At 39.5% G+C, this 24,394-nt stretch overlaps 1 protein-coding gene across 1 annotated transcript in view; it reads left to right on the top strand.

The window, feature by feature from the left end:
- The window catches only part of KLF12 (KLF transcription factor 12), a gene marked incomplete at its 5' end in the record, with an annotated part of 257,074 nt that overhangs the window by 177,001 nt on the left and 55,679 nt on the right, over positions 1–24,394 (top strand). The window contains 1 exon segment of the mRNA NM_001258129.1: positions 2,446–2,508. Within this exon segment, the coding sequence (NP_001245058.1) occupies positions 2,446–2,508 (63 nt within the window).

Here is a 24,394-nt window from a genome sequence, read left to right as displayed (position 1 = left end):
AGGCCTGAAACCCTTAGTTACAGAACAAAGTGGCTTAGCAGTAATCGAGCCTGTGTGAGGCTAAGGGAAGAATAATGAACATTCCCTGCAAGCTTCCTGCCTAGATGCAGGTGCAGGAATCAGGGGGTCATGAATAATGCATGACATGCAGATTAGGTGGTGGTTTCTCCTACTGAGGTTTTGACGTTGCTACCTGCCTGGCTTCTATATGTGGAAAGAAGGCAAAAGAGGATGGCAAAAAGTGTCACAGTTTAAAGACTGAGCTCAAAAAAACATGCCATATCCTTTTGAAGAAATAAAATTTAGGGGGTTGGTGAAGTGCAAGGCTTATGGTTTACTTTATCAGATGAAGTACGGGCCAAGTTATCAGTGTACTTCTTCCCTTTGAGGACAAAAATAAAGCTTTCTTGATTTACCTTTTTAATTTAGGAAACCTTGTAATTATTCGTTCATACACACACAATCAGGACTTCTTTTCCAAAGACTTTCCTAAGGAATTCTTTTCCTGAGACTGCTAAACCATTATAGAAATTCTCCATTTACAGTATTTGATCTATGGATAAGTGAAATTTTCCTAAAAGATACAAATACCTAGATAATGTTGTAATTATGTATTAAACAGACCCTCTTTTTCTTCACTAATGTATGCAATAAACAGCATCAATAAGAGAATACTTCTGTCATTAAACTTTACCCAGTGGAAGTTTCATGAAGTAGTTTCTTTGTACTCCTAGGGTTAAGGAGGGGACAATATAAAAAAAGTAAACGTCTAAAGGATAGAGGACAAATTAAAGAACTGTGAGTATTTGGGGCTGATTAAACTTTATTTAAATAGTTAGGATTGTGATACCCCAGTGAGGGTATAGGGAAAGTTCAGGAGAATTTCTTGCACTTCCTCTTAGGTCAGGGGGCTTTGACCGGGGAGAAGTTTTTTGGCTCAAATATCCATTTTAAGGATTGTATTTCAAGCAGACAGAAAGTAAGAAAGTAAAAGAATAAAAGAAAAAAAATTACGCTTGCTACCTTTCGTACAATTTTTATGTACTTTTATTGCATTTCCCCCCTCTTTGTCCAATTTGGGATACTGGATTATGAACTGGCTTTCATTTCTAGCTGAGTCTGTCATTTCCACTAGGCCCCAGTTTGGCTGGACGCCAAGACCAACAGGTGATCCTTGTAGCTGCAAAACAGCAGGAAGTGGGCCGTGCTTGAATGAGACAGTTCACCAGAGGGGCTGTCTGGCCTCTCTCCATCTTTCTGCATAATTAACACCCCCTCCCCCATGCCGAGCAGAAAATCTGTGCTGAGCAGCTCAGCTGCAGCAGCCATTCAGAAGCACTGTAAGGAAAAGAATGTTAATAAGGGATGTTGGAAGAAATAAGCCTTCCGAGTGCAAAGTGCAGTCTGGCTCTGGGTTTAGGGAAAGACTGCAGTTGGCCCTTAGGCGGGGCTGGAACTTCTTTATCTGTTTCGGAATGATTTTCACTTACTAAATAACTACAGAGAGCTGAGTTTCTTACAAACTGGACTTTAAGACCAGTTTTAAATCCCCATTTTTCTTCTTGTAAATAAGAGCAATGTATGAAGCATAAAGGGTGAAGGTAATATAAGCTAAGACTGCTTAGATCTCACAAATCCTGGCTAAAGATAGACCATAACAGGAAGCTGGCAGCCGGAAGTAGGGCGTATTGTTTTGCCAGTTAGTGACCCACAAAGAGGCGGAGGTTTACTAGCTAGGCTTTGATTGGAAGATAACAGCAGTTTCCGGAAGCTTTAAGCTATTTCCAGTGGATGAGTCCAACCCTGGAAGCTTGGAAAGCAGTATATTCTTCACTTCTCCTTTATCTGGCTAAAATTTTGAACTGACTTTACTTTCTTCAAAGCCCAGTGGTAGCGCATCACTTCCAGAATGAACTCCTCCTAGGAGTACCTGTTCACCCTTCCTTCCTCCCCGGTGCCCGCAGATTCTGTCGCAGCATATTTGAATGACGTTGTCTTGCGTCCTAGAGTTTTAAATATGGTAGAATGAAAGAGGGGGCACTTAGACGCCTCTTTGTGCCCACCCTCATGGGAATAGGTACAAAGAGGGCTTACTGAACCCAGGCACCATACCTTAGATAACTTTTACCCACTCTTGTACCTGGCAAGGGTTAGGTATTCAGTAACTTTTGTTGGACTGAATGAGTGCATCAGTCCTGCCTCTGGGAGTCTTCAGAGCGAACATTGTGACAGACCTGTTGTCTTGAGAGTGGTTAAGAAGGAAAAAAGGACCACAGATTTGCAGGCATAGGAATTTAATTGCATCATTTACTAAGAGTGGATCAAGTTCTGGGGATTTTGTATTAAGCAATTCTAAAAGATTATTTATAAAACAGATGCCATTTTTTAAATTTGCAATTGGGAATATGCTTTTTCAATAACTGGATTATTCTCATCTGTCTACAGGGTACATCCGTCCCCAGTATCAAGGGTCCGGGGAAATCGAATGAATAATCAAAAGTTTCCTTGGTGAGTATACAGTCTAATATGAGAATTTGTAGGTCTTACGGGAAATTTTAATAGGGCTTATGTTAAAACTAAGAGAATTCCTACTTCTCTATACAGAGTGCATTCCTGCTAACTGGACTATGCGGTCTTCCTTTCCTCTGGACAGTTCGAAATAAATATAGATAGAGTTCCTTTCCAGCCAAAACTCTTCATTCACCAAAAACCCTGTGTAACTTTTTTTAAAACAGATACGACCTAAAGTTCCTAAGATTATAAACACTTACCTGTTTTAAAGAATGTTTCCTTTTTTTCCGAAGATATGTAGTCCCAGCTATTTCTCAGATGCCAACTTCAACTTCTCACAAAGATTTTCACAGTTAATTAATCTGTTACACTGGTTTTGGGGATTACAACCTCAGTGATTTTTTTTCCTTGCCGTAGCCTTAAATATCCAGGATTTTTTGGTTTTTTTGTTTTTTTTTTTTTTAATTTGAGGAGTACCAAGATCTTCTTTAACTGATGGGTTCTTGAACAAAAATATAGATGGAATTTTGCAGAAACAACCTGAAAAGTTATTTCAACCAGAAAACATTGATTATTGATTCTTTAGAGAAGCGATTTAAAGTGTTTCACAAATATTTCATGTGAAACAGCAACAACAAAAATGTAGGCTCAATATGTGTATTTGGTTATATTACTCCTTTCCACAAAATTAACCTTTTAACACAATGTATTGTTAAGCAAAAAAAAGAAAAATTAAAAAAACAAAAAAAAATGAACTATGGCTGTATTACTTCAAAGATGAATGGAAATTCCATTTTACTTCATTGAATTATAGTTAGAATGAGATTTTGATTAAAACTATGCCTTTTTTTTTAAGTATGGCAAGATGATTACCAAAGATTGAGCTTCCAAATTAATTTTATTCCTAAATCAAGATTATTTTTAGACACAGAATAATGACACTTTGAATTTGAATCATGCCTAATCAGCTCACCTCCCTTCCCCCATTAAATCTAATTAATTCTCACAATAGCTTGGTGATGTTGTTAAATATTGTGCTTTTCTTTTTCACAGAGGGGGAAATGGGGCACAGAGGATACAGTCATTTGCTCATACCTTGCCTTAGAGCCGGAGCATCCTTCCTGGTTTCTTACCATTGCTAAAGCATATTATCCCCTGTCCAGCTTGAAAAGCTAAGGGGATAATAATATAATGGTCATTACGTAAAAGGAAAGGGAGAAATCCAGTCTGTTGTTGACTTCGCACACCACAAGCTAATGGGTAGACTACAGAATTGTCAGGTATGAGATCCAGTTTCCGCAACTTGGTTCTCAATGGTTAAGTGTAAAACATGAAGTAAATAACAGTTTCTTTTCTTGACTTTTCCTCTCTGAAGTATTGAAGTAATGATGTTCCTGCATAATTCATAGCATGTTATTTGTTTAGTAAGTGTAAACCACTTGTATCTCCAGAGAAGTAATCCATGAAAAACTAAAGTGATGTTTACTACTAGCCTTGAGAAAATTCAACTTTTATTTATTCAGCAACATTTATTTACAGTTCCAGACACTGTAAGAAGCACTAGATTAGAAAGATAAATAAAACATGGTTTCTATCCTCAAGAGCCTACCTGTCTTGCAGGGCAGATGTGTGTGTGTGTGTGTGTGTAATGTCACATACACAGACACATATACGATATCACACAAGCACATAATATACAATATGGGTAATGCTCTAAGGAGATATATTTATAATATAATGTTTAGAAGGAGAAGTTAGTGGCTTTATTTAAGATGAATTTGAGGGTTCATACTCGGGAGGGGGTGAAATATAAAGGAAGGAACAAGACTGTCAGAAAATCCATCCCAAAGAAGAAAGCTTTTGAGCAAAGACCTAGAATTAGTAAGAAAAGCAGGGTTGAGCTAGTGTTTCCTTTATAGATTGATACATGCATAGAAAGACCTGGAGATATTTCCAAATTGACTCTAGTAGGAGCATACATGGATTTAATACGTGTACTTTATTTGGTCATGAGCTAGCTAAGATTTCTATGATATATACTATCTTGAATCTTCCTTAGGTAAATACTGTGAGTCTAGTATATGGAAATAAATCACCTGGTTAGGAAGAAGCCCCATGAATCACCCAGCCTCTACTTCTGGTAAAGTGATAAACACTTATTATTTCTTTGTGAAATACTGGCCCTGAAAATTCAGAAAGTTTAAAGACTCATGTTGGCAATGAAGACGAAGGGAAAGTGATAGTCGCTCTCCCCCATCTATCAGCTGGGTAATTTGTAGGATTAGATGTCAAGTTCAACACTAGCTGGGCTGTGGCTTGGGTTCAACCTGGAAACACTGTATTTAAGAAGGAGAAACAGTGATTTTTGTGAAGGTAACTTAGAAAATACCCCAATCAGTTAAAAAATTGTGTTCATCAAATAAGTAATTAAAGTTCAGGAAAAGAAGAAAAGCCTCCAACTTAACACTATTAAGGTATGTATAGGTAAGGTATGAAAATCAGTAGGTTGGGAAAGCCTATGGCTGTTGTTGAGCTCCCAAGCCAGTGTTTATTATCGAGTTAAGGTCATTTAAACTTTTAACTAGCATTTTCTGCATAATATTGTTATGAGAGGTGGCATCACTGGCCTCATTCATGTGGGAACATTTCCCCTGAAGGTGAAGAAAATGAATATCTGTATAAGGCAAACAAAATCCACTGGAATTGAAAGTGTGGTAATATTGCACATACCCAGGGAGGAGATGAGAGTGCCAGGGCCTAAGAGGTCCAGCAACATATGTTGGAGTGGAGCCAGGCTTGCTATAACTGTCTGCTAACTCCAAGGGATTAAAGAATGGCAATAAGAACTTCATGCAGGGTATATTAGCACCACAATAACAAATACCAGATCATTGTACAACTCATTTACTATTGAATTAATTAAAGGTAGCAAGCCAGGCCAGACATAAACTCTGTTCATCAGAAAGTTTGTCCCCTCAGTACCACCACGCACTAGGAATATTTACTGATTTGAAGACTGATGAAGCCTTTGGGGTTCAGCCATGTGAATTTCATTCTCTATTTCATCAGACCACTCCTCTTTCCTTCACCCTTGGCCCTAAATGGAGGTGAGCATGCCTTCCTTTCTCCAATGACGATGGTAGGGAAGTAAAAACCTCTTTTCCTTCTACCTATCTTAGGTTATTGGCTGGGGCCCTGTGTAAATTAGACTGGTAAAAGACAGATTAGCAAAGAAAAATGAACAGAAGTTTATTAACATGTGTATTTACATGCGCATGGGAATGAGTAACCCAGAGAGTTGGTTAGAGCTTGGACTTGTATAGCATCTTAATCCAAAAAAAAAAAAAAGTTTTTTAGAGACGTGAAAAAGACAAAAGGATTTTGAGCTTCCAGGGGGTAAAATCATAGGAAGGTAAATATATGGGAGACACTAATGGAAGATAGGGATAGTGAGATGTGTTGTGCAGATTCCTCTGATGCCGTCTCTGGGCTGATACAGGAGAGTTGTCTCCAGTGATTGCCTTGCCCTTCCTGGTAGAAGGAGGGAGAGCGGAGACCTTTTCTTGTGTCTCCTCCTTTTTCATTGCCTGTAGCTCATAATAACTCTTATGCCGAAGTGGCAAATTTTTAAGTGGCATATTCTACTACCCTTCATGTTATAAACCATTTTTAGAATATTTGCCACTCTTTCTTGCATACGATAATGCCAGAAAAAAACTGTTTTTCTGCATTTGAGGCAAATGTGGAAAACTTCTTATTAGAGAGTTGAATGTGAAGATAGATTTTTCTTCTTGGCAGTTCTTTTTAATTGAAACGATTATATCCTGATATCAAACCCACAGGACAGCAACTGTTTCCAGGTCATATTCAGCTGTTTTATTCCTAAAGACATGACAGAAATCTGTAAGCTACATTTTGCTATGTCTGTGTAGGCTGGCATAGGACAGGGTGGTGTTTAGTGGGAAATATCTGTGAACCAATTATTGAAGTTGACTTAAGGCTCCAGAAATTTCCAGAATCCATGTTCGTATTCTAAAGACGTGCACATTTATATATGCCCATCACTTGCTTTTTTCCTCTCCACTTCTCACTCTATCCTGCTCCATTTTTAAGGTTTTAAAGGACTTGGACATGTGTCGTTGCTTGATAATGGTGATGGTAGTGATTGTGCTGTGTACCTAAAACGTGTATCAAGGGCTGTTATGTAACAGTGGTAGTGGGAGTCACATAATGCAAACTTTATGGGCCATTTATATGATAACATAGGAAATAAAGCATTATTAATAGTAATCATTGGCCAAATATGGTGGCTCACACCTGTGATCCCAGCACTTTGGGAGACTGAAGCTAAAGAATCACCTGAGCCCAGGAGTTTCAGACCAGCCAAGCAACATAGTGAGACTCCAGCTCACTATTTTTTATTTACTTTTTAAAATAAGCCAGGCGTGAGGTATGCATCTATAGTCCTAGCTACTCAGGAGGCCGAGGCAGGAACCTTGAGCCCAGGAATTCAAGGCTACAGTGAGGTATATTGTGCCACCGCATTCTAGCCTGGGCAACGGAGCAAGACTCTCTGAAAAAACTATATATGTAGGAATTGTCGTTAGTAAAATTGAAGTAATTTTGTAGTTTTCTTTTTTTTTTTTTTTTTTTTTTTTTTTTTTTTTTTTTGAGGCGGAGTCTTCACTCTGTCGCCCAGGCTGGAGTGCAGTGGCACCATCTCGGCTCACTGCAAGCTCCGCCTCCCGGGTTCGCGCCATTCTCCTGCCTCAGCCTCCCGAGTAGCTGGGACTACAGGCGCCCGCCACCGCGCCCGGCTAATTTTTTGTATTTTAGTAGAGCCGGGGTTTCACCGTGTTAGCCAGGATGGTCTCGATCTCCTGACCTCGTGATCCGCCCGCCTCGGCCTCCCAAAGTGCAGGGATTACAGGCGTGAGCCACCGCGCCCGGCCTAATTTTGTAGTTTTCTCTAACCAATTAGATGCTGCCACTACCAGTCTCAATTATTATTTATTTATCACTGATGTGCCTAAGATTTTATGTAGCTATATACACAAAAATGCTCCAGTGTTAATGAAGTCTCTATGCAAATTATGATGCATTCTGGGTGTGAATCATATTTCACATTTGGGTGTGAAAATGTTCTGTGTCACAAATTTTTGTGGAGGGCAGGAAGAACCTTTTCACACTTTAATGTTTTAGTGTGGATCTATGGTGCTACAGTGAACTTAAATATTTATATTCATACAGTTACAAATGTTAGACATGACTTCATGGAATCTTTTTGAGGGATATAACTAGGAGAGTTTTGTCATAAAAATAAGAACATTCTTTCTTGCTTAAACCTTTTTCCTTAACAAAGGAAGGCACTGAAGTTGTTGATATTGGAAATCTCTCAGAAATCTAATGTAGAACAGCCTTTTGAGGAGGGACAGAGCATTTCCAAATTACCAACTTCAAGGCTATAAAGGAAATGCAAGCATCATCAAGTGCAGTTCTACCTCCTTACCTTACAAATATAGGCCCCAAGACAAAAATGTTACATGCCAAACCCAGGCATCAATCCAAGCTTCTCTGTGCCTGTTCATCCAGGCCTCTGCATGCCTATCCGGTAGTCTTTCCATGACGTGGCAGTTGTCCACCTGTGCGGAGAGCAAGAGAAATGTGAATGTTTAATTCGTTACAAGCTAAGCAGAAGGCTTTTGCCTGGGAAATTCCCATTAGATTGATGGGATGGGAGAGCAAGGAGAAACAGGAGAAGCTGAATGAAGACATTGCTCCTCACACCAGTATGTGGCACTTACTCCCTGCCCAAATGTTTACTCATCATCTTGCAGATCCTTGCATGCTCATTATTTATAGATAATATTGATTTTGTTATTTTAATTACCAGAGTATTTCACTGCCTTACTTCTTGACTTACAGAGCAAAAATTATATTATGCATGGACTTTAATATGTGGAAATTCCAGTTCCTAGAATGCAACGCCTTCATGGTCTTTTTAAGCCATGCATGTTGGCAAATAAGTCACAGAAGGTTACCTTTGGTTTGGTTTGGAAGCATACTCTCTCCACAGTTTGATAAGAGATTTGGAATATGGGCCATAGTTGATGTCATCGTTAACCTACTTGCAAGTTCTCTGTATATGTATTGAATTATAATAAAAAGAAGTGCCTGCAGGGTGATGTTACATTTTAAATCCCTCCAAATTCCCATCTTTTCTTTGTTATAATGTGGTATTACCTATTAATTTCCTTAATGACTTCACCTCCTCAAATTTAGCTTGGGGTCAGTTGCATATACTTCAGACTTAGGTTCTGTCTTCCAAAGTGACCGTATGAAAGAACTTAGGCCTAATAGTTTCTTAACTTCTCTATCACCCAGAATTTCAGCAAGAAAGATTCATGATAAAAGTAGTCGCTGTATTCCTGCTGGTATCAGCTGATTTTGTCTCTAGCATTTCTTTAGTAACAGTAAAGATGATATAAGGAAAAAAAAAAATTAAAGTAGATAATTTTCTGTAATTATTTCCCTAATTATAGGATAATTAAAGCTATAAGATCCTGCTGAGGCCATAAAGTTTACCACTTCTGAGACATCTTCATATTAAAAACCCGGGAATAGTTTATCAACCTGCAGCTCAGAACCATTTTAATACTGTACTGGAAACCTAACATGTGAACCCATAAGACATGTCATTGTACTCTTTGTTGATTCTTGGTATCTTCTCAGCACTGTACCCAGGTGTGGTGCTATCATGTAATAAAACATCTCCGACATACTAGCTAATTATAGCATGAACAGGCAATATTGTTCAGACAACTTGGTAATTCTGGGGTTTGTAGTCTATTGTTGTCTATTTTTGTTCTTACGGCGAGGTTTTATACAGCAGAGGAAATTTAAAATTCACACAGTCTGAAATCATGATTTACCCGAGCAAAGCTGCTTAAACTACTACTACTTATAGGGGTTTAAATTGTGTGATGTGGGTTATTCTCCATCCCAAAACTCTCCCTTTTAAAGTTGTTCAGATGTAGAACTTTAAAATAGATGGGTGCAGTAGGCTGGTTCCTGTAATCCCAGAGACTTGAGAGACGGAGGCAGGAGGATCCCTTGAGCCCTGGAGTTCAAGACCAGCCCAGGCAACACAACAAGACCAACCCCTGTCTCTTTAAAAAAAAAAAGAAAAAAAAGAAAAGTTAAAACTTAAAATAATGGTCATGTCATAATGAAACATGAAGAAGGGAATGTGGGGAGTCATAAATGACTCATACAGAAAAAAGACTGTGTCTCAATATGAAAATATATATATATATATCTGTGATAGCACCAGTACCAGTCATGTTTAATTAACATATCAACTTAAAAGGAAGAAGGACTGTATTTCATATATAAAGAATGAAGCCACATCCTTTCTTCATCTTTCATAGTATTTTTCAGTGGATGTATTTAGGCTAAAAAAATTGGCTATCAATTATAAACCATGACTGTCTTCTAAATATGCATTTGAAAGAATCATGACTAAAATTGGAACCCAATCAAAAATCTGAATGTGTTCATGCATATGCTGGAAATACTGCTCAGGATAATAAATCTTAAGGGGTTCCCTGCAGGAATGCTGCACGTGCCAGCAGTTTTGTTCTGGTTTTCATCTGCTGGTCACATTTGCAATGTCATCTTTCTAGCTATGGAGATTTCTCTGTATACACATGGACAGTGAACTAGCGATTTTAAAATCAAACATATTCTCACCTCAGTGTAATTTTTCTCAGTTGACCACCAGATTTTCATAAATTTTCTTAGTAATTTCCGTAAAACTAGCTATTTATTACATTTCTTGGCATAGCACTAGATTTGCCTACGGTAAGACCAGTATCCTAATAATATATATTTCTTTTAATTAGTTTTAAGAGAACAATAGATAGCGTGCAACATATTTATAAAAAAGATTTAAACCAACTCAGTATGACACAGGTTTTATCACAGCTATTTTACATAAGCCCTCAGCTAACCGATAGCTAGGGGGCTGAGGACCCTGCTGAAATCCGCTGACTACTTGTGGCCGTTGTCTCTGTCTAAATATTCATTTAGTTTAGTCTCTTTTATCAGATGAAGTTCTTTTTTTGTATAAATTTATGAGATACAAGTATAATTGTGTTACATGCATAGATTGTGGAGTTGAAGTCAGGGCTTTTAGAGTATCCGTCACCTAAATAATGTATGCTGTATAGATGGGGTTCTTTTGTTGGAAGTAATGAAAACTAACTGAATCTGACTGCCTTAAGCAAAAGGTGATTTTTCAGTACATAAGGTAGGTTATATGGAGACAAAAGAAAAGCAGAGGAGCTGGGCCTCAGGAAACACAGGAGCCAGGATAGCACCCAGGGTCCAGGAAGCAAGATTTAATCAGCAGGTACAGGCCTGGGAGGGGTCAGCTCTAGCTCCTCTATGTCACCTCCTCAGTAATTCCAATAGAGGAAGCTAGAGTATGATTGGTCCTGGGTTAGGTGCCCAGCCCTTGGTTACAGTCCTACAAAGATGAGATGAGGTGGGAGTAGTTTCCCAAAGGAAAAGTGTTAGTACCAAAAAATGTTGGGAAAGACTGCTCTTCATAAATTAGAACCATCAATTTGCCATACCGTTAAATTACCTGAAAGTTCTCATAAGGGTAGTAGCTTTACCATGACAAGCTTTAACACTTTCCCTTCAAGGCCATAATGCCTTATATTTTAGAAAATGAAAGCACTCTGTCATTAGTTACTAGGTCCTTTCTCTTTGGTCTTACTCTTAGTTATTGAGTAGCCAAAACGTATGCAGGATGTTTAGTCAAAATAGACACCATTCTCCTTGAAACCTAGGAGTGTTGATCTTAATCACTTTGAACCTTCATTTCTCTAAAACCCTACTTGGGATCACATATTTAAAAATGCAGCCCTTAAAACCAAACATACATAGTTATTGTGATATCACATATACAATAGGCAGAAAACAGAGGAACTGCCTATGAAATGTATAAAGTTTTGGTCTACAAGCTGGGTTCTAGTATAAATTTCTCACTTACACTAAATTAGTCTTTATGGCTCTTTAAGATAAATAATATTTATATTTATCTTAATAAATAAATGATATCTGACCCAAACTATTCAAATTAGGTCTTGAAAGAATCCCCAAGAGGTAAGACTCTTCATAGCATCACCTTGAAAGAAAGTGCTTCACAATTTGCAATTGCAAAAATATGCAACCAGCCCAAATGTCCGTCAGTCAACAAGTGAATAAAGAAAATCTGGTTTATATATACAGTATGGAAGACTACTCAGCCATAAAAAGGAATGAAATAATAGCATTTGCAGCAACCTGAATGTATAAAGGGACCATTAAATTCTAAGTGAAGTAACACAAGAGTGGAAAACCAAACATCCTATGTTCTCACTCATAAGTGGTAGCTAAGCTATGAGGACTCAAAAGCGTAAGAATCATAGAATGGGCCGGGCGCAGTGGCTCAAGCCTGTAATCCCAGCACTTTGGGAAGCCGAGGTGGGCGGATCACAAGGTCAGGAGCTCGAGACCATCCTGACTGACATGGTGAAATCGTGTCTCTACTAAAAATACAAAAAAATTAGCCGAGTGTGGTGGCGGGTGCCTGTAGTCCCAGCTACTCGGGAGGCTGAGGCAGGAGAATGGCGTGAACCCAGGAGGCAGAGCTTGCGGTGAGCCGAGATTGTGCCACCACACTCCAGCCTGGGCGACAGAGCAAGACTCCGTCTCAAAAAAATAAACAAAAAAAAGAATCATAGAATGGACTTTGGGGACTTGGGGGAAAGGGTGGGAGGGGGGTGAGGGATAAGACTACACATTGGGTACAGTGTACACTGCTCGGGTGATGGGTGCACCAAAATCTCAGAAATCACCACTAAATAACTTATTTATGTAGCCAAACACTACCTGTTCTCCAAAAACCCATTGAAATTAAAAAAAAAAAAAGAGAGAGAGAAAATGCTTTATCAACCGTGAGTATTAACCCACAATCAAATTTCAACTTTATGTAAAAGGAATATCTTACTACCACCTAGGAGATTCATTGACATGCCCAGCATTGGGTACACAAGGCTGTAATTTCCTTCAGGTCTCGAGCCTTTCCCAAATCTAACGTTTAGAAATCTGAGCTGGAGGGTATATTTAGGTAGGACTACAGTTCAATACATTACATAAATATGTACCTGTATTTACCATGTTTTTGTGATCCTTTAAATCTCTTCCATCATATAATGTATTTGGAATACCCTCATAAATGGATATATCATAGGATTAAATTGATTTATTGTAAAATAGAAATCTCTCCAATTCTATCTATTTTTTCATTCCTGTACTCATTGCCTTTTTTCCTCAGAGGTCTGAAAAGAAAAAGAAATACTGCTTTTCTGAGAGTTTGCAGTTTATAGGTATGGAGAAAGAAAAGGGTATACCTTTCTATTATTTTTCACTTTAGATCTGAAGTATTTTGTACTCTTTGAAGAGCCTTGTAGCTTAACTGAAGAATGGACTGATTTCTTACAGTGAAAGTGACTTACAGTAATCTTCCCCAAACTGCACAGTCCATAAGGCATTTATTTGGGAAAGACAAGGAAGTACGGAATTGTATTAAAGGTAGGAGACAAAGGCTAAAGGCAGCCATGTGACGAACAGAAGAAAGTTGCTGCCACCTAGAGGTAAAAGTTGGTAAATTTTGATAATGTGCTGTGAATACTCAAAGATTCTTGAGTAGACATTGATGTAATGTAATCCTAAACTGAAATGCAGCCAGGTGACTTAGTTTCTGCCTCTAGGTGAGACGAGATTTATTCCATCTCCCTTCACTCCCCATTAGTAGTGTTTCCATATTCCTCATGAGATTTTGGTGACCTGGGTGGGTTTTTGCATTTTTTGCCAGCAGTAGCCTCGTTACTGGTCACAAGAACTTAGGTTATTGAAGGTCTTCATCCTGTACAATACAGTCTCAATTATTTGGAAGTTGTCATTACCATGGCTAATAGAGAATGTGTTTTTCACAGTCTTGGCTATCTTTTTTAAAATATACTGTCAGAAGCGCCACTAAACTACAGATCTCATCAAATTATGTGGCTGATGCTCTTTTCCTTTCTCCCAGGAGAGGGCAAGAAGCAGAACAGGCCTGCGTGATGAGAGGCGAGGGTCCCAGGCACAGCAGTCAGAGGAAGGGACCCTGGGACTCTCCTAAGTTATGCCAAGACCTAAAAATAAATGAAGCAGCACCAATCTCCAGAACAATATGCAATTGGGCCTGTTTTCATTTTGAGTGTTAGAAATTGATTAGACGTAGCCCTAACATTTTAAAAATTTGTCAGAACATTTTTTTAAATGGAAAATTATCCCAAATAAAGAAGCCTGGGTAGCCAGAAATTTGGTGCCACCACATTTGGCTTGCTATTCTCTCTTTTCAGGACAACCATATTGCACAACCCCGGGGGGCACTATTCACATTGTGTTCTATGTGAAGGGTACCTCCAGGAACATTAAAGGAAAACATATTGGCATAGAAAGGTGAGAAAATACGAAGAGAATATGTGTGTGAGTTTCCGTGTCTGCCTCTCTCCTCTCCTGAGTGGGAGGCTTGATTGAATGCTATTGATGATGGTTTTCAAGGAGAAAAGGGCTCCAAAAAATACAAGAAGATTCAAGCAACACCTTTTAGAAAGTGAGGATCGCAATCAGAGTGTTCCTTGTTTATCTTACACCCTTCTGCTTCCTTAGAATGCATTAGTCGAGCCTCTTCTCTGCCTAGCTTCCATGTGGGCCTTTACTTGCTTGTCATTTTTATTTTCTCCTAGCCTGTATTTAATTTTAATCCTCAATTTAAGTATTTAAATTCTATGTCACTTACAAACCTGATCCTCTTTTGAAATTGCCAGAGACTGACTTTTTTTTTTTTTTAACACTTGGTAGCATCACCACTTTTGCAGAATATTTGTGTTCATTCATTTTTTCCCTCTTCAGTAAAATTATTGTGCCTGCAATGATCCAGCCACTTTCTGTACTTGGGGCACAGTATTTAACAAGACAGACGTGGCCCCCACTTTGTACCGTGTAGTGGAACAAGAGTGACAACTGGCTAGCATCTGGTAGTGATAAGTGCTCTGATGAAAATGTAATGAGGATATGATTAGAGATGACTAGAAAGCAATCCGAGGGGGTTGGCCAAAAAATGCCTCTTGAAAGGAGGTGACTTGGCATCTGGGAGCCGAATGACAGGAAGGAGCCATCTGGGTGAGGGTCTGGACACATTATTCCAGGTGCTAGAAACAGCCCACACAAAAACCTTCAGATGGGAACAAACATGGACATTCAAGGAATAAAAAGTGAATGATGGGGAGCGTGAAACAACCTCAGCTCAGAGAGGTCGGTGGGAGCAGAAACGAGTAGTCCATAGTCTGGGTGTGACGGGAGCCACGGGATGGCTTTGAGCAGGAGAGTGAAGGGATGGAGTTTTATGCTTCAGGCTTAGTAGAGAAAGGGCTGTAAGAGTGTGGAAGGGGGCCAGGTGTGGTGGCTTACGCCTGTAATCCCAGCACTTGGGGAGGCCAAGGCGGGCGGATCACAAAGTCAGGAGTTCGAGACCAGCCTGGCCAATACAGTGAAACCCCACCTCTACTAAAAAATACAAAAATTAGCCAGGTGTGGTGGCAGGCACCTGTAATCCCAGCTATTCGGGAGACTGAGGCAGGAGAATCACTTGAACCTAGGAGGCAGAGGTTACAGTGAGCTGAGATCGTGCCACACCTAGGTGACAGAGCAAGACTCCGTCTCAAAAAAAAAGTGTGGAAGGGAACAGGGGAATGAGTGAGGAGGCCAAGGCTGTGGCTGAGGAGAAAGGCATGCTAGCCTCAACTAGAACGGTATCCACAGAAGGAGAGAAGTGGATGCAACTAGGATGTGTTCCAAAAACTGTTAACAGCAGTTGCTTATGGAAGGAAGTGAAGAGAAGAAAAGAATCAAGGATGACACCTATTTTAGTGTGAGCAACTGGTGGTTGTGGTTGGGAATTTAGAGCAGAGGGCAAGTCTGTAGATGCAAATGTAGCTGCCATCAGCATATAAATGATAGTTACCATGGGGTGCCTGTGTGTGGTGTGGGTGTGTCTATTTGATGTTAAGGGACAGAACAGTTCTTGAGATGAAGAAAATCTGAAGGTAAAAATGCCTGCAAACCGTCAACTAGAGGCTGTAAAACTATACAGTGGATGAGCCACAAATATCAATAGGTGGCCGGGCATGATGGCTCATGCCTGTAGTCCCGGCACTTCGGGAGGCCAATGCAGATGGATCCCTTGAGCTCAGGAGTTCAAAACCAGCCTGACCAACATGACGAAATCCCATCTCTACAAAAAATACAAAAATTAGCTGGGTGCAGTGGCATTTGCCTGTACTCCCAGCTACTTAGGAGGCCAAGGCAGGAGAATCGCTTGAACCCAAGAGGCAGAGTTTGCAGTAAGCACTCCAGCCTGGGCAGCAGAGTGACACTCTGTCTCAAAAAAATAAAAAATAAAATAAATCCACTGGTAAACTGGACAGAACCTGTATCAATGTATCTAAGGCTGCCTGTGTGTGCCCTCAGGCTGCAAAGGACCCTGTAAGTTTCAGCCAATTTCTTCACCCCACGTGCACATGCTGTCAGCAGCCCACTGCAAATGATGCCACTTACCCCCAGTAGACATCCAGCCCCGGACTGCTCGGTGAGATATCTGACTTCAACTGAATAAATAGATCTTAATATATGAGGACCTCTTTTCCCAAAACGCCAAGTTCCCTGGTGTCTTTCTTCCACAAGAAGACTTTAGCACTGGAAGAGCCGTTTATTCTGTTTGTTCATATTCCCTAACCTCAGTCTTCTCATTCCTCATCTGCAAAATCACCCAAGCTGGAAACCTATGGTGACTCCAACTCTGTCATAACCCACATTTATTTGATCAAATGAGTCCAGCATTCCTCCTCCTAAATATTTCTTGGCAGTGTTGGCTCTTCCTCACCCCACATCCCCTCATCATCTCTTGCCTGAAGCATTACCCTAAGATCCTAACAGGTCTCTTTAGATTCCATCTGACATCTGTCAGAATGGCTGTGATTAAAAAGTCAACAAACAGATGTTGGCAAGGATGCAGAGAACAAGGAACACCTATGCACTGTTGGTGGGAATGTAAATTAGTACAACCTCTATGGAAAACAGTACGAACATTTCTCAAAGAGCTAAAAATACAACTACCGTTTGATCCAGCGTTCTCATTAATGGGTATCTACCCAAAGGAAAAGAAGTCATTATATCAAAACGATACCGGCACATATTTGTTTATCACAGCACTATTCACAATGGTAAAGCCATGGAATCAACCTAAGTGTCTATCAGCAGATGACTGGATAAAGAAAATGTAGCATGTATACACCACAGACTTCTAGATTCAGTTCTTTCTTCTCCTCCCCCAAATACAGTCATCGCCATGCCTATGGTGATTATTGTAAAATACAAATGGGATTGCTCCTGTCTTTACAACTCTGTGGTGGTGTGCCATGATTTAGAAGTCCAAAGCCCTTAACACTACATATGAGGCCCTTTGTATCACATAACTCTTTTCCATCTCACTTCTCATAAATTATTTCCATCTTCCCGTGGACCCTAAATCCCAGCCACACTGAACTTGTTACATTTCCCAAAACACCTTGATCACCAAGGAAACTAATTCTCAAAAACTCAGCTTAAAAAATGTTCTTCTGCATCAGGAAAAAATAGCTAATGCATTCTGGGCTTAATACCTAGGTGATCGGTTCATGGGTGCAGCAAATCACCATGGTACACATTTACCTATGTAACAAAGCTGCATGTCCTGCACATGTACCCCAGAACTTAAATTGAAAAATGCTTTTCTGTGAAGATTTCCCTGCAGTCCCCCCACCCATCAACCTCTTCTTCCTCTCCGATCTGATGTCACCCCATGGAGCATAGCATCACTTTTATCATGAATCATTGTATTTGTTGGCCTGTGTGTAATGTTCTTTCCACCTTCTCCTCAAGACTGAGGCCCTCCAGTATGAAGGCTGTCCTTTCCTGGCTCGGAGCACAGCACGTGGGGCAGCAGGCTCAAGGCATATTGATCAGTGAAATGAAGACACCTCTTCCACTATCCTCATCTATTGGTAGGAAACCTGAAGCCCAGAGTTTGAATGCTTTTGTCCAAATTTGCACAGGAGCTGGGATTAGAACTTAGAACTTCCGCCTCCTGACTCTGGTGGTTCCCTTTCCACATTTTGATGGCCGTTTCCCATTCCTTATTCAATATTTTCAGAAAAGTAGAAATCCTCAAATTCAGAGGGTAGCAAGACATGTTTTCCCATTAGAGACATCTTTAAACACTGGTTACATCATTTCTGGCCTTTCTCTGTTCATCATTGTTATGCCTGACAAAATGTTTGAAGAAAAATGGTGGCTACTGACCTGAATTTCAGAAGCTAAGATTTTAGACGTGTTCTGTCACTCTCTAATCATGTGATCTGGGGCAAGATTGAGTCCCTTATGCCTGATCTTGCCTATTTTTTTTCATAGGGATTATGTGAAAATAAATGGAGATGAGTATGTAGGAAAGCGCTTTATGTCACAGAAGGCAGGATACTGCAAAATACCTCTGCACTATTGTCACTGTTCACTTTTCTCTTAAATATAACCACTTTTATTGATACTTTAAAAAGAAAAAGATAACTGTTCTAAGTTTCCTTTCTCTTCTTCTTTCGACAATCCATATAGTATTATAAAAGACTGGGATTCTAATTCTTACCTCCACCTGATTTTTATGTTTGTGGCCTTCCCTCTGATCCACTTGATCCTGAATTTAATTATCAGGCTTACATTAACACCCTGTCTCTTTGCTTGCTCTACCTAGCAGTTCTTCCTGGCTGAGTGAAAAGAGCTTGATTAGTAAAAGCTTACCCTTTCGTATTTCCTTGCAATTAGTCCAATAAAAAAGCATCACCCCCGGATGGGCTTTGTGTGGCTATTTTTTTTTAATTCTTTTTCCTTTGGCTGTACTGATTTGATGGCTTTTTGTCTCTTGTGCATATTCATGAATATGAAGATCAGTTTTTTAGTTTTTATTGTCACACCTTTGAAGACACAAACACCTTCATACATTAAAACTCTGGAAATAGGATTTAGAATGAGATTTAAATGCAGGCTCTGTTGTTTAATGGGATTAATGCATACGACATTTTCATATGAACAAAGAATAAATATCTTTTTTTCTTTTTAATCTCTTAGCTGAATCAACAGGTACTGAATTTTAAGTGGCACTGTGCAAAGTGTCAATCCATGTTGGTATAAAGAGGTAAACCGCTTATCTTTCTGAAGGTTGAGAAGCTGGGCCTCCCCCAGAATTGTAGCAAGCTGAGGACCCGTGGTCTTAGAACACACACTGAAAAGGCCCTTCTGATGATAAAAAAAAAAAAAACTGAACACAGGTACTCTATAGGAAATGACCATCAAAGTAAATCTAGTGTTAATTGGCCACAGAGGGAGTGTGGCCTCTGGAGTACTGAATGTACAGGCTTTTATTCTCTAGTAACTTTTTTAAGGCGTTTAAAACTGACATGGGGTGAATAAATATAAAGAACAGGAGTCCAAACGACTCAATGGAAAGAGTACAGCTTTGGAGTCAAGGGATGCTGATTCAATCCTACCTACTATTGGCTTTTGGCATTAAACAAATCATCAAACTCTTCACTGTCATTTCCTCTGGGGTAAAATACAACAAAAATATCTCTCCCAGAGCTCCACATACTAAAATTTAAATGTATTTGGCATAGGTTGGCCTGCCATAAAAAAAAAAAAAAAATACCATAGATTATGTGGCTAAAGCCACAGGACTATTTCTCACAGTTCTGGAGGCTGGGAAGTCCAATAGCAAGGCATCTGCTGATTCAGTTCTTGGGGAAGGCTTTCTTCCTGGTTGGCAGGGTGCACCTTTTCTCTATGTCCTCAAAAAGTGGAGAGAGAAAAGAACTTTGATCTGTGTTTCTCTTCTTATAAAAGTACACTAATCCCATCCTAAGGGCCCCACCACCCTCATGACCTGATCTAACCCTAATCCCCAAAGGCCCCATCTCCAGATACCATTGCATTGAGGATTAAGGCTTCAACATGTGAATTTTGGGGGACACAGACATTAAGTCCATAACTGTTAATTCAGATTAAAGGTCTGGACAGACAAGGATCATGTATAATATTATTTTTATTAAAATACCAACTTCTGATTATCAGCTCCCTTAAAACTTAAACATCACTTCAGTTTGACTTTGTCTTCTGTGTGACAAAGGAATCTGATACGGGATTAGAAATGGGCCCTAGAATCAGTAATTTGCTCCCAGGCATGCCTGGTTATATTGGTGGTAAATAATTCATCCTCTGGTGATAGAGGCGAGTCTCCAAAGTGATTCTCCACAAATTCATCGTTTTCAACACTTCCCTCCAGGGGAAACAGTGAAGTCTGATTTTGCCAGAATTGGACATTGTACTTTGTTAGAACCGCCTTTCAATATTCTATATTCTTAAGCTTTTCACAGTTTTCACACAGTTCATCGATATCATTTTATTTATTTCTCAGACCCATTCTGTGACATGTCTTGAAAAACGGTTTTATCTTAATCTTTAAAATGAAAAGAGAAAGAGTAGAGTAGGGATCAATAAATCAGACTGCCTATTTTCTTACTTCAGTTACTATATATTAACTCTGTAACCTCAAGCAAGTTATTTTATATCTCTGTGTCTCTGGTTCCTAATCTGTAAAATGGGGCTTGCTAATAATACCTGTTTCATGGTTACCATGAGGATTAAATGCACTGTATTACATATAAAGCTCAAAGAACAGTGTTTACCAAATTCAATAAATACATGTTGACTATCATTATAAGGGGATGCAAGACTCATTTATGTAGGGCCATGACTAATAACATAGCTAACATTAATTATGTAATCTACTAGCTAAAATGTATTTTGACCCTTTAATAGATAATACAATTTGAGAGCTAGGTTAACTCAATTCCCCAATGATATAACTAAGCTAACCTTGACATATCTACTGCGTCCTTCTCATTCAGTCCTTTTCCTTTACCTACATTTTAAATGTTCATGTTCTTCAAAGTTTCATATCCTTTTGCATACTCTCCCTTGATAACAGCCTTCTCCATAGCTAAAGCACTCACCTCTTTGCTGATGGCAGCCTGGATTCTTCATTCCTCCTCTGAATCCCTGCAATGTCTTTTTGTCATGGCCCTCAGTTGTGTGCATGTAAGGAAGTATGTATGCCTCTCTTAGACTATAAATCTCCAGCACCTAGCATAAGGTCTGGCCCGTAGTAGACAGTAAATATTTGAAGAAAGAAAGAAAAGGCCAGGAGCAGTGACCCACACTTGTAATCCCAGTGCTTTGAGAGACTGAGGCGGGTGGATCACTTGAGGTCAGGAGTTCGAGACCAGCCTGACCAACATGGTGAAACCTTGTCTCTACTAAAAATACAAAAAATTTAGTCAGTCGTGGTGGTACATGCCTGTAATCTCAGCTACTTGGGAGGCTGAGGCAGGAGAATCACCTGAACCAAAGAGGCAGAGGTTGCAGTGAGCCGAGATTGTGCCATTGCACTTCAGCCTGGGTGACAGAGCAAGACTCCATTTCAAAAAACAAAAAGGAAGGGAGAGAGGGACCTGGCTTTAAACTGAAATATCCTAATTCTTCTAGTTTCAACTCCATAATTAAATCACTCTTAATTTTTTAGAAAGATACACAAAATTTAAATAAAATGGAATGTTTTAAGACTTTTTTCAAACTTCGCGTGATTAAAATAATGAGCTAATTGGAAGTCTGACATACTTTGAGCACCTGCTAGGTGCCAGGCACTATAGTAAAGCTCAGAATTAATATAAAGGTATCTAAAAGGAGCTCTGTCTTTGGAAGAATATAAAGAATATAAAGGTATCTAAAGGAGAATATAATATAAAGGTATATATAAAGAATATAAAGGTATCTAAAGGAGCTCTGCCTTTGGAAGAGAATTCAAGCTATTGTGAATGAGTTAGTGAAGTTATGTTGCGGCTGTGTGTTAATAGAGTTTTATAAAGACACAGGTTGCCTGTTTGTCACAGGTTGGTCTTTCTATTCCTCACCAGTTTAACATATTTAGATATTACATCATGTGTTTGCCCTGGGAGTTAGCCTTGTTTGAGATAATAAAATTCATATTTGTTTCATTTCATTTGTAAGTTTTAAATACATCTATATCTATTGCTTTACCTCTTTAATACTTCTCTTAATGTGTTTTACCACATGCAGAAACCAAAATATAATTGAATTAATATAGTCCCTGCACTGTTTGCCCACATGTACATATACACACTTCTAATTGTGGCGCTGCACAATTTTTTTTGGTGGTTTCATTTGTAGATCTTTACCAGCCAGGTGCCACGCCGTTGTAAAATGTCATTAGAATGCTGATTTCTCTCTGGGTCCAGAAAACTAGTTTGAAAGCATCTGATAGCGTTTTGCCTGGTGCAGACGGTGTGTACCACCTATTTTGCTGAACATTACTATCCTTCAAATGTAAAAATGATACATCATTTAACTTTTTCCACAGTTATTGATTCAGTTATGTAGTGGCATACCCTTGACTTGCATGCTTTCAAACTGGTGGGTATCTTGAAAATATCATTAGGTGAAATTAGAATCTCAGTGCTATTTTTGCTTGGTGTTATCTGAAATAATGCATAGCTTTGGAAAATTTGTGATTATTAATTGATTTGGAGGCCTTTGATTCTAGAAATTATATAGGTGCAGAACAATGAAAAGTGTTAAGAAAGGAGCATTTTCTTTTTCTTTTTACACTGAGTACTTTGGCCTAGTATGTGAAACACAGTAATTACCACATGTGATACTTTTTTTTTTTTTTTTGAGACGGAGTCTCACGCTGTCGCCCAGGCTGGAGTGCAGTGGCGCGATCTCGGCTCACTGCAAGCTCCGCCTCCCGGGTTCACGCCATTCTCCTGCCTCAGCCTCTTGAGTAGCTGGGACTACAGGCGCCCGCCACCTCGCCCGGCTAATTTTTTTGTATTTTTAGTAGAGACGGGGTTTCACTGTGGTCTCGATCTCCTGACCTTGTGATCCGCCCGCCTCGGCCTCCCAAAGTGCTGGGATTACAGGCTTGAGCCACAGCGCCCGGCCGATACTTTTATAAAATATAAATTCAGTCATTGTCACAATCTGGGTTGACTTTTGTTAGATATATTTTAAGGATAATAATTACCTTTAGTATTTATAAATATGCATGGTTACAGTTGTACTGGTTAGAGCATGCCCTTCAGTCCTCATCCCAGGTGACCTAAATGCCACATGATTTAATGCACTAGAGGAGGAGAACCAGAGCCTACGTCTAGGCTACTGACACAACTCCATTCATAGTGAGCTCTTTCACAACATCATGATTTTAGTTACAATTGGATAAGAGTAGTGTCCCCTCTTTCCTACCTAAAACATATGCTTTAAATGAATGTGCATTTGTAATATGTGTTCTCTTATGTCCCCAGGGGTTAAAGAGCACATGTATAAAACATAAACCCATCCTGCAGTTATGTGTGGTAATGAACCATAGCTTAAACAAAGGATACGGATGCATTAACCACAAATTCTTATAAACAATAAATGAATAAATAAGTTATTTTAATAAGTACATAGCAGCTATAAGTTTAGGTACTCATAAAAGTGACTGATTACATTAGCAGGCCTTGGTCTAAAGAGTGCAGCTGGCTGAAGCTAGAAGGCTCTGTAGAACTAGAAAGTGCAACCATGGCCTCAGAATTTAACACCAGGATGCATGAATGTTGAGTTCTTTTCTGATACGCAAGTCTTCATCAAAGGTAAACTCAACTAGCCACCCTCAGAAATTAATGAACCCTAATATATGTAGAGACACGCATATGCTCATCTATGCATAGACATCCATACGTCACCTTGCAGTTTTATTTTTTCATGTCCTGATGCAGGTTTCGCAAGTGCTGAGCCTCATTTTGTCATGCTCATCCTTGGCAGCAGGCTTTCCTTCCCTGCGTTGCTCTTCAGCGTCTACCTACCTACTCCTGCAGCCCTGGGGTTCCATAGCAGTTCTTCCTGTGTTGCTTTTTCTGGCTTCATTTGCTGTTGCTGCCACCCCCCACAACCCTACATTACTACCCCCTGGGTAGCTGACCCAGGCTCCAGGATGTCCGTCACATAGGCCCCAGTCACCTGCTTTTTGCTCCTACCACCAACGTGCCAAAAGAGTTTATAAAGGCCTGTCTTGAAAAGACCCCTCCTGCAGGAGACCTACACTCACCCTTTCAAAACACCCTTTCATCCATGCCCTCATGAGAAATTCACAACCAACCCTTGGGACATTCACAATAGGTAGTATTGACCCCATTTTGTCAGTGATGAAATTGAAGTTCCAAAATAGAAATTCAGTTATGTGTCCTATGGAACAAAGCCACTTTGCAACAGCCCTGGCACATCTAGATCTTCACATTCCAAATTTAGCAGTGAATCTCCTAATCCAATCCGTGCTACCCAAAGTCAGACTTGAATTCTTATTTGTAGATGGAGAATTTGAAAGCAGACTTACCAGCGGTATTTATCTTTAGTTCAAAGATGCCATAGGTCTTGGCATTTGGTTCTGATTGAGGTATGGAAAAATATTTGTAGATGTAGAACTTTTCTTACATAAGAAGAGTTTCCAGATAAATAGGAGAGGTCACTAAAGTTCTTGCAAGTACTTTTCAAAACTTTTTTAAAGGTGTACATTAGTTTCTTCTAT

Source organism: Macaca mulatta, chromosome 17 (genome assembly GCF_049350105.2).
Source record: "Macaca mulatta isolate MMU2019108-1 chromosome 17, T2T-MMU8v2.0, whole genome shotgun sequence".
Taxonomy (NCBI): domain Eukaryota; kingdom Metazoa; phylum Chordata; class Mammalia; order Primates; family Cercopithecidae; genus Macaca; species Macaca mulatta.
The sequence above is the reverse complement of the archived record's forward strand: the minus strand, read 5'-3'. Positions and strand labels throughout refer to the sequence as shown.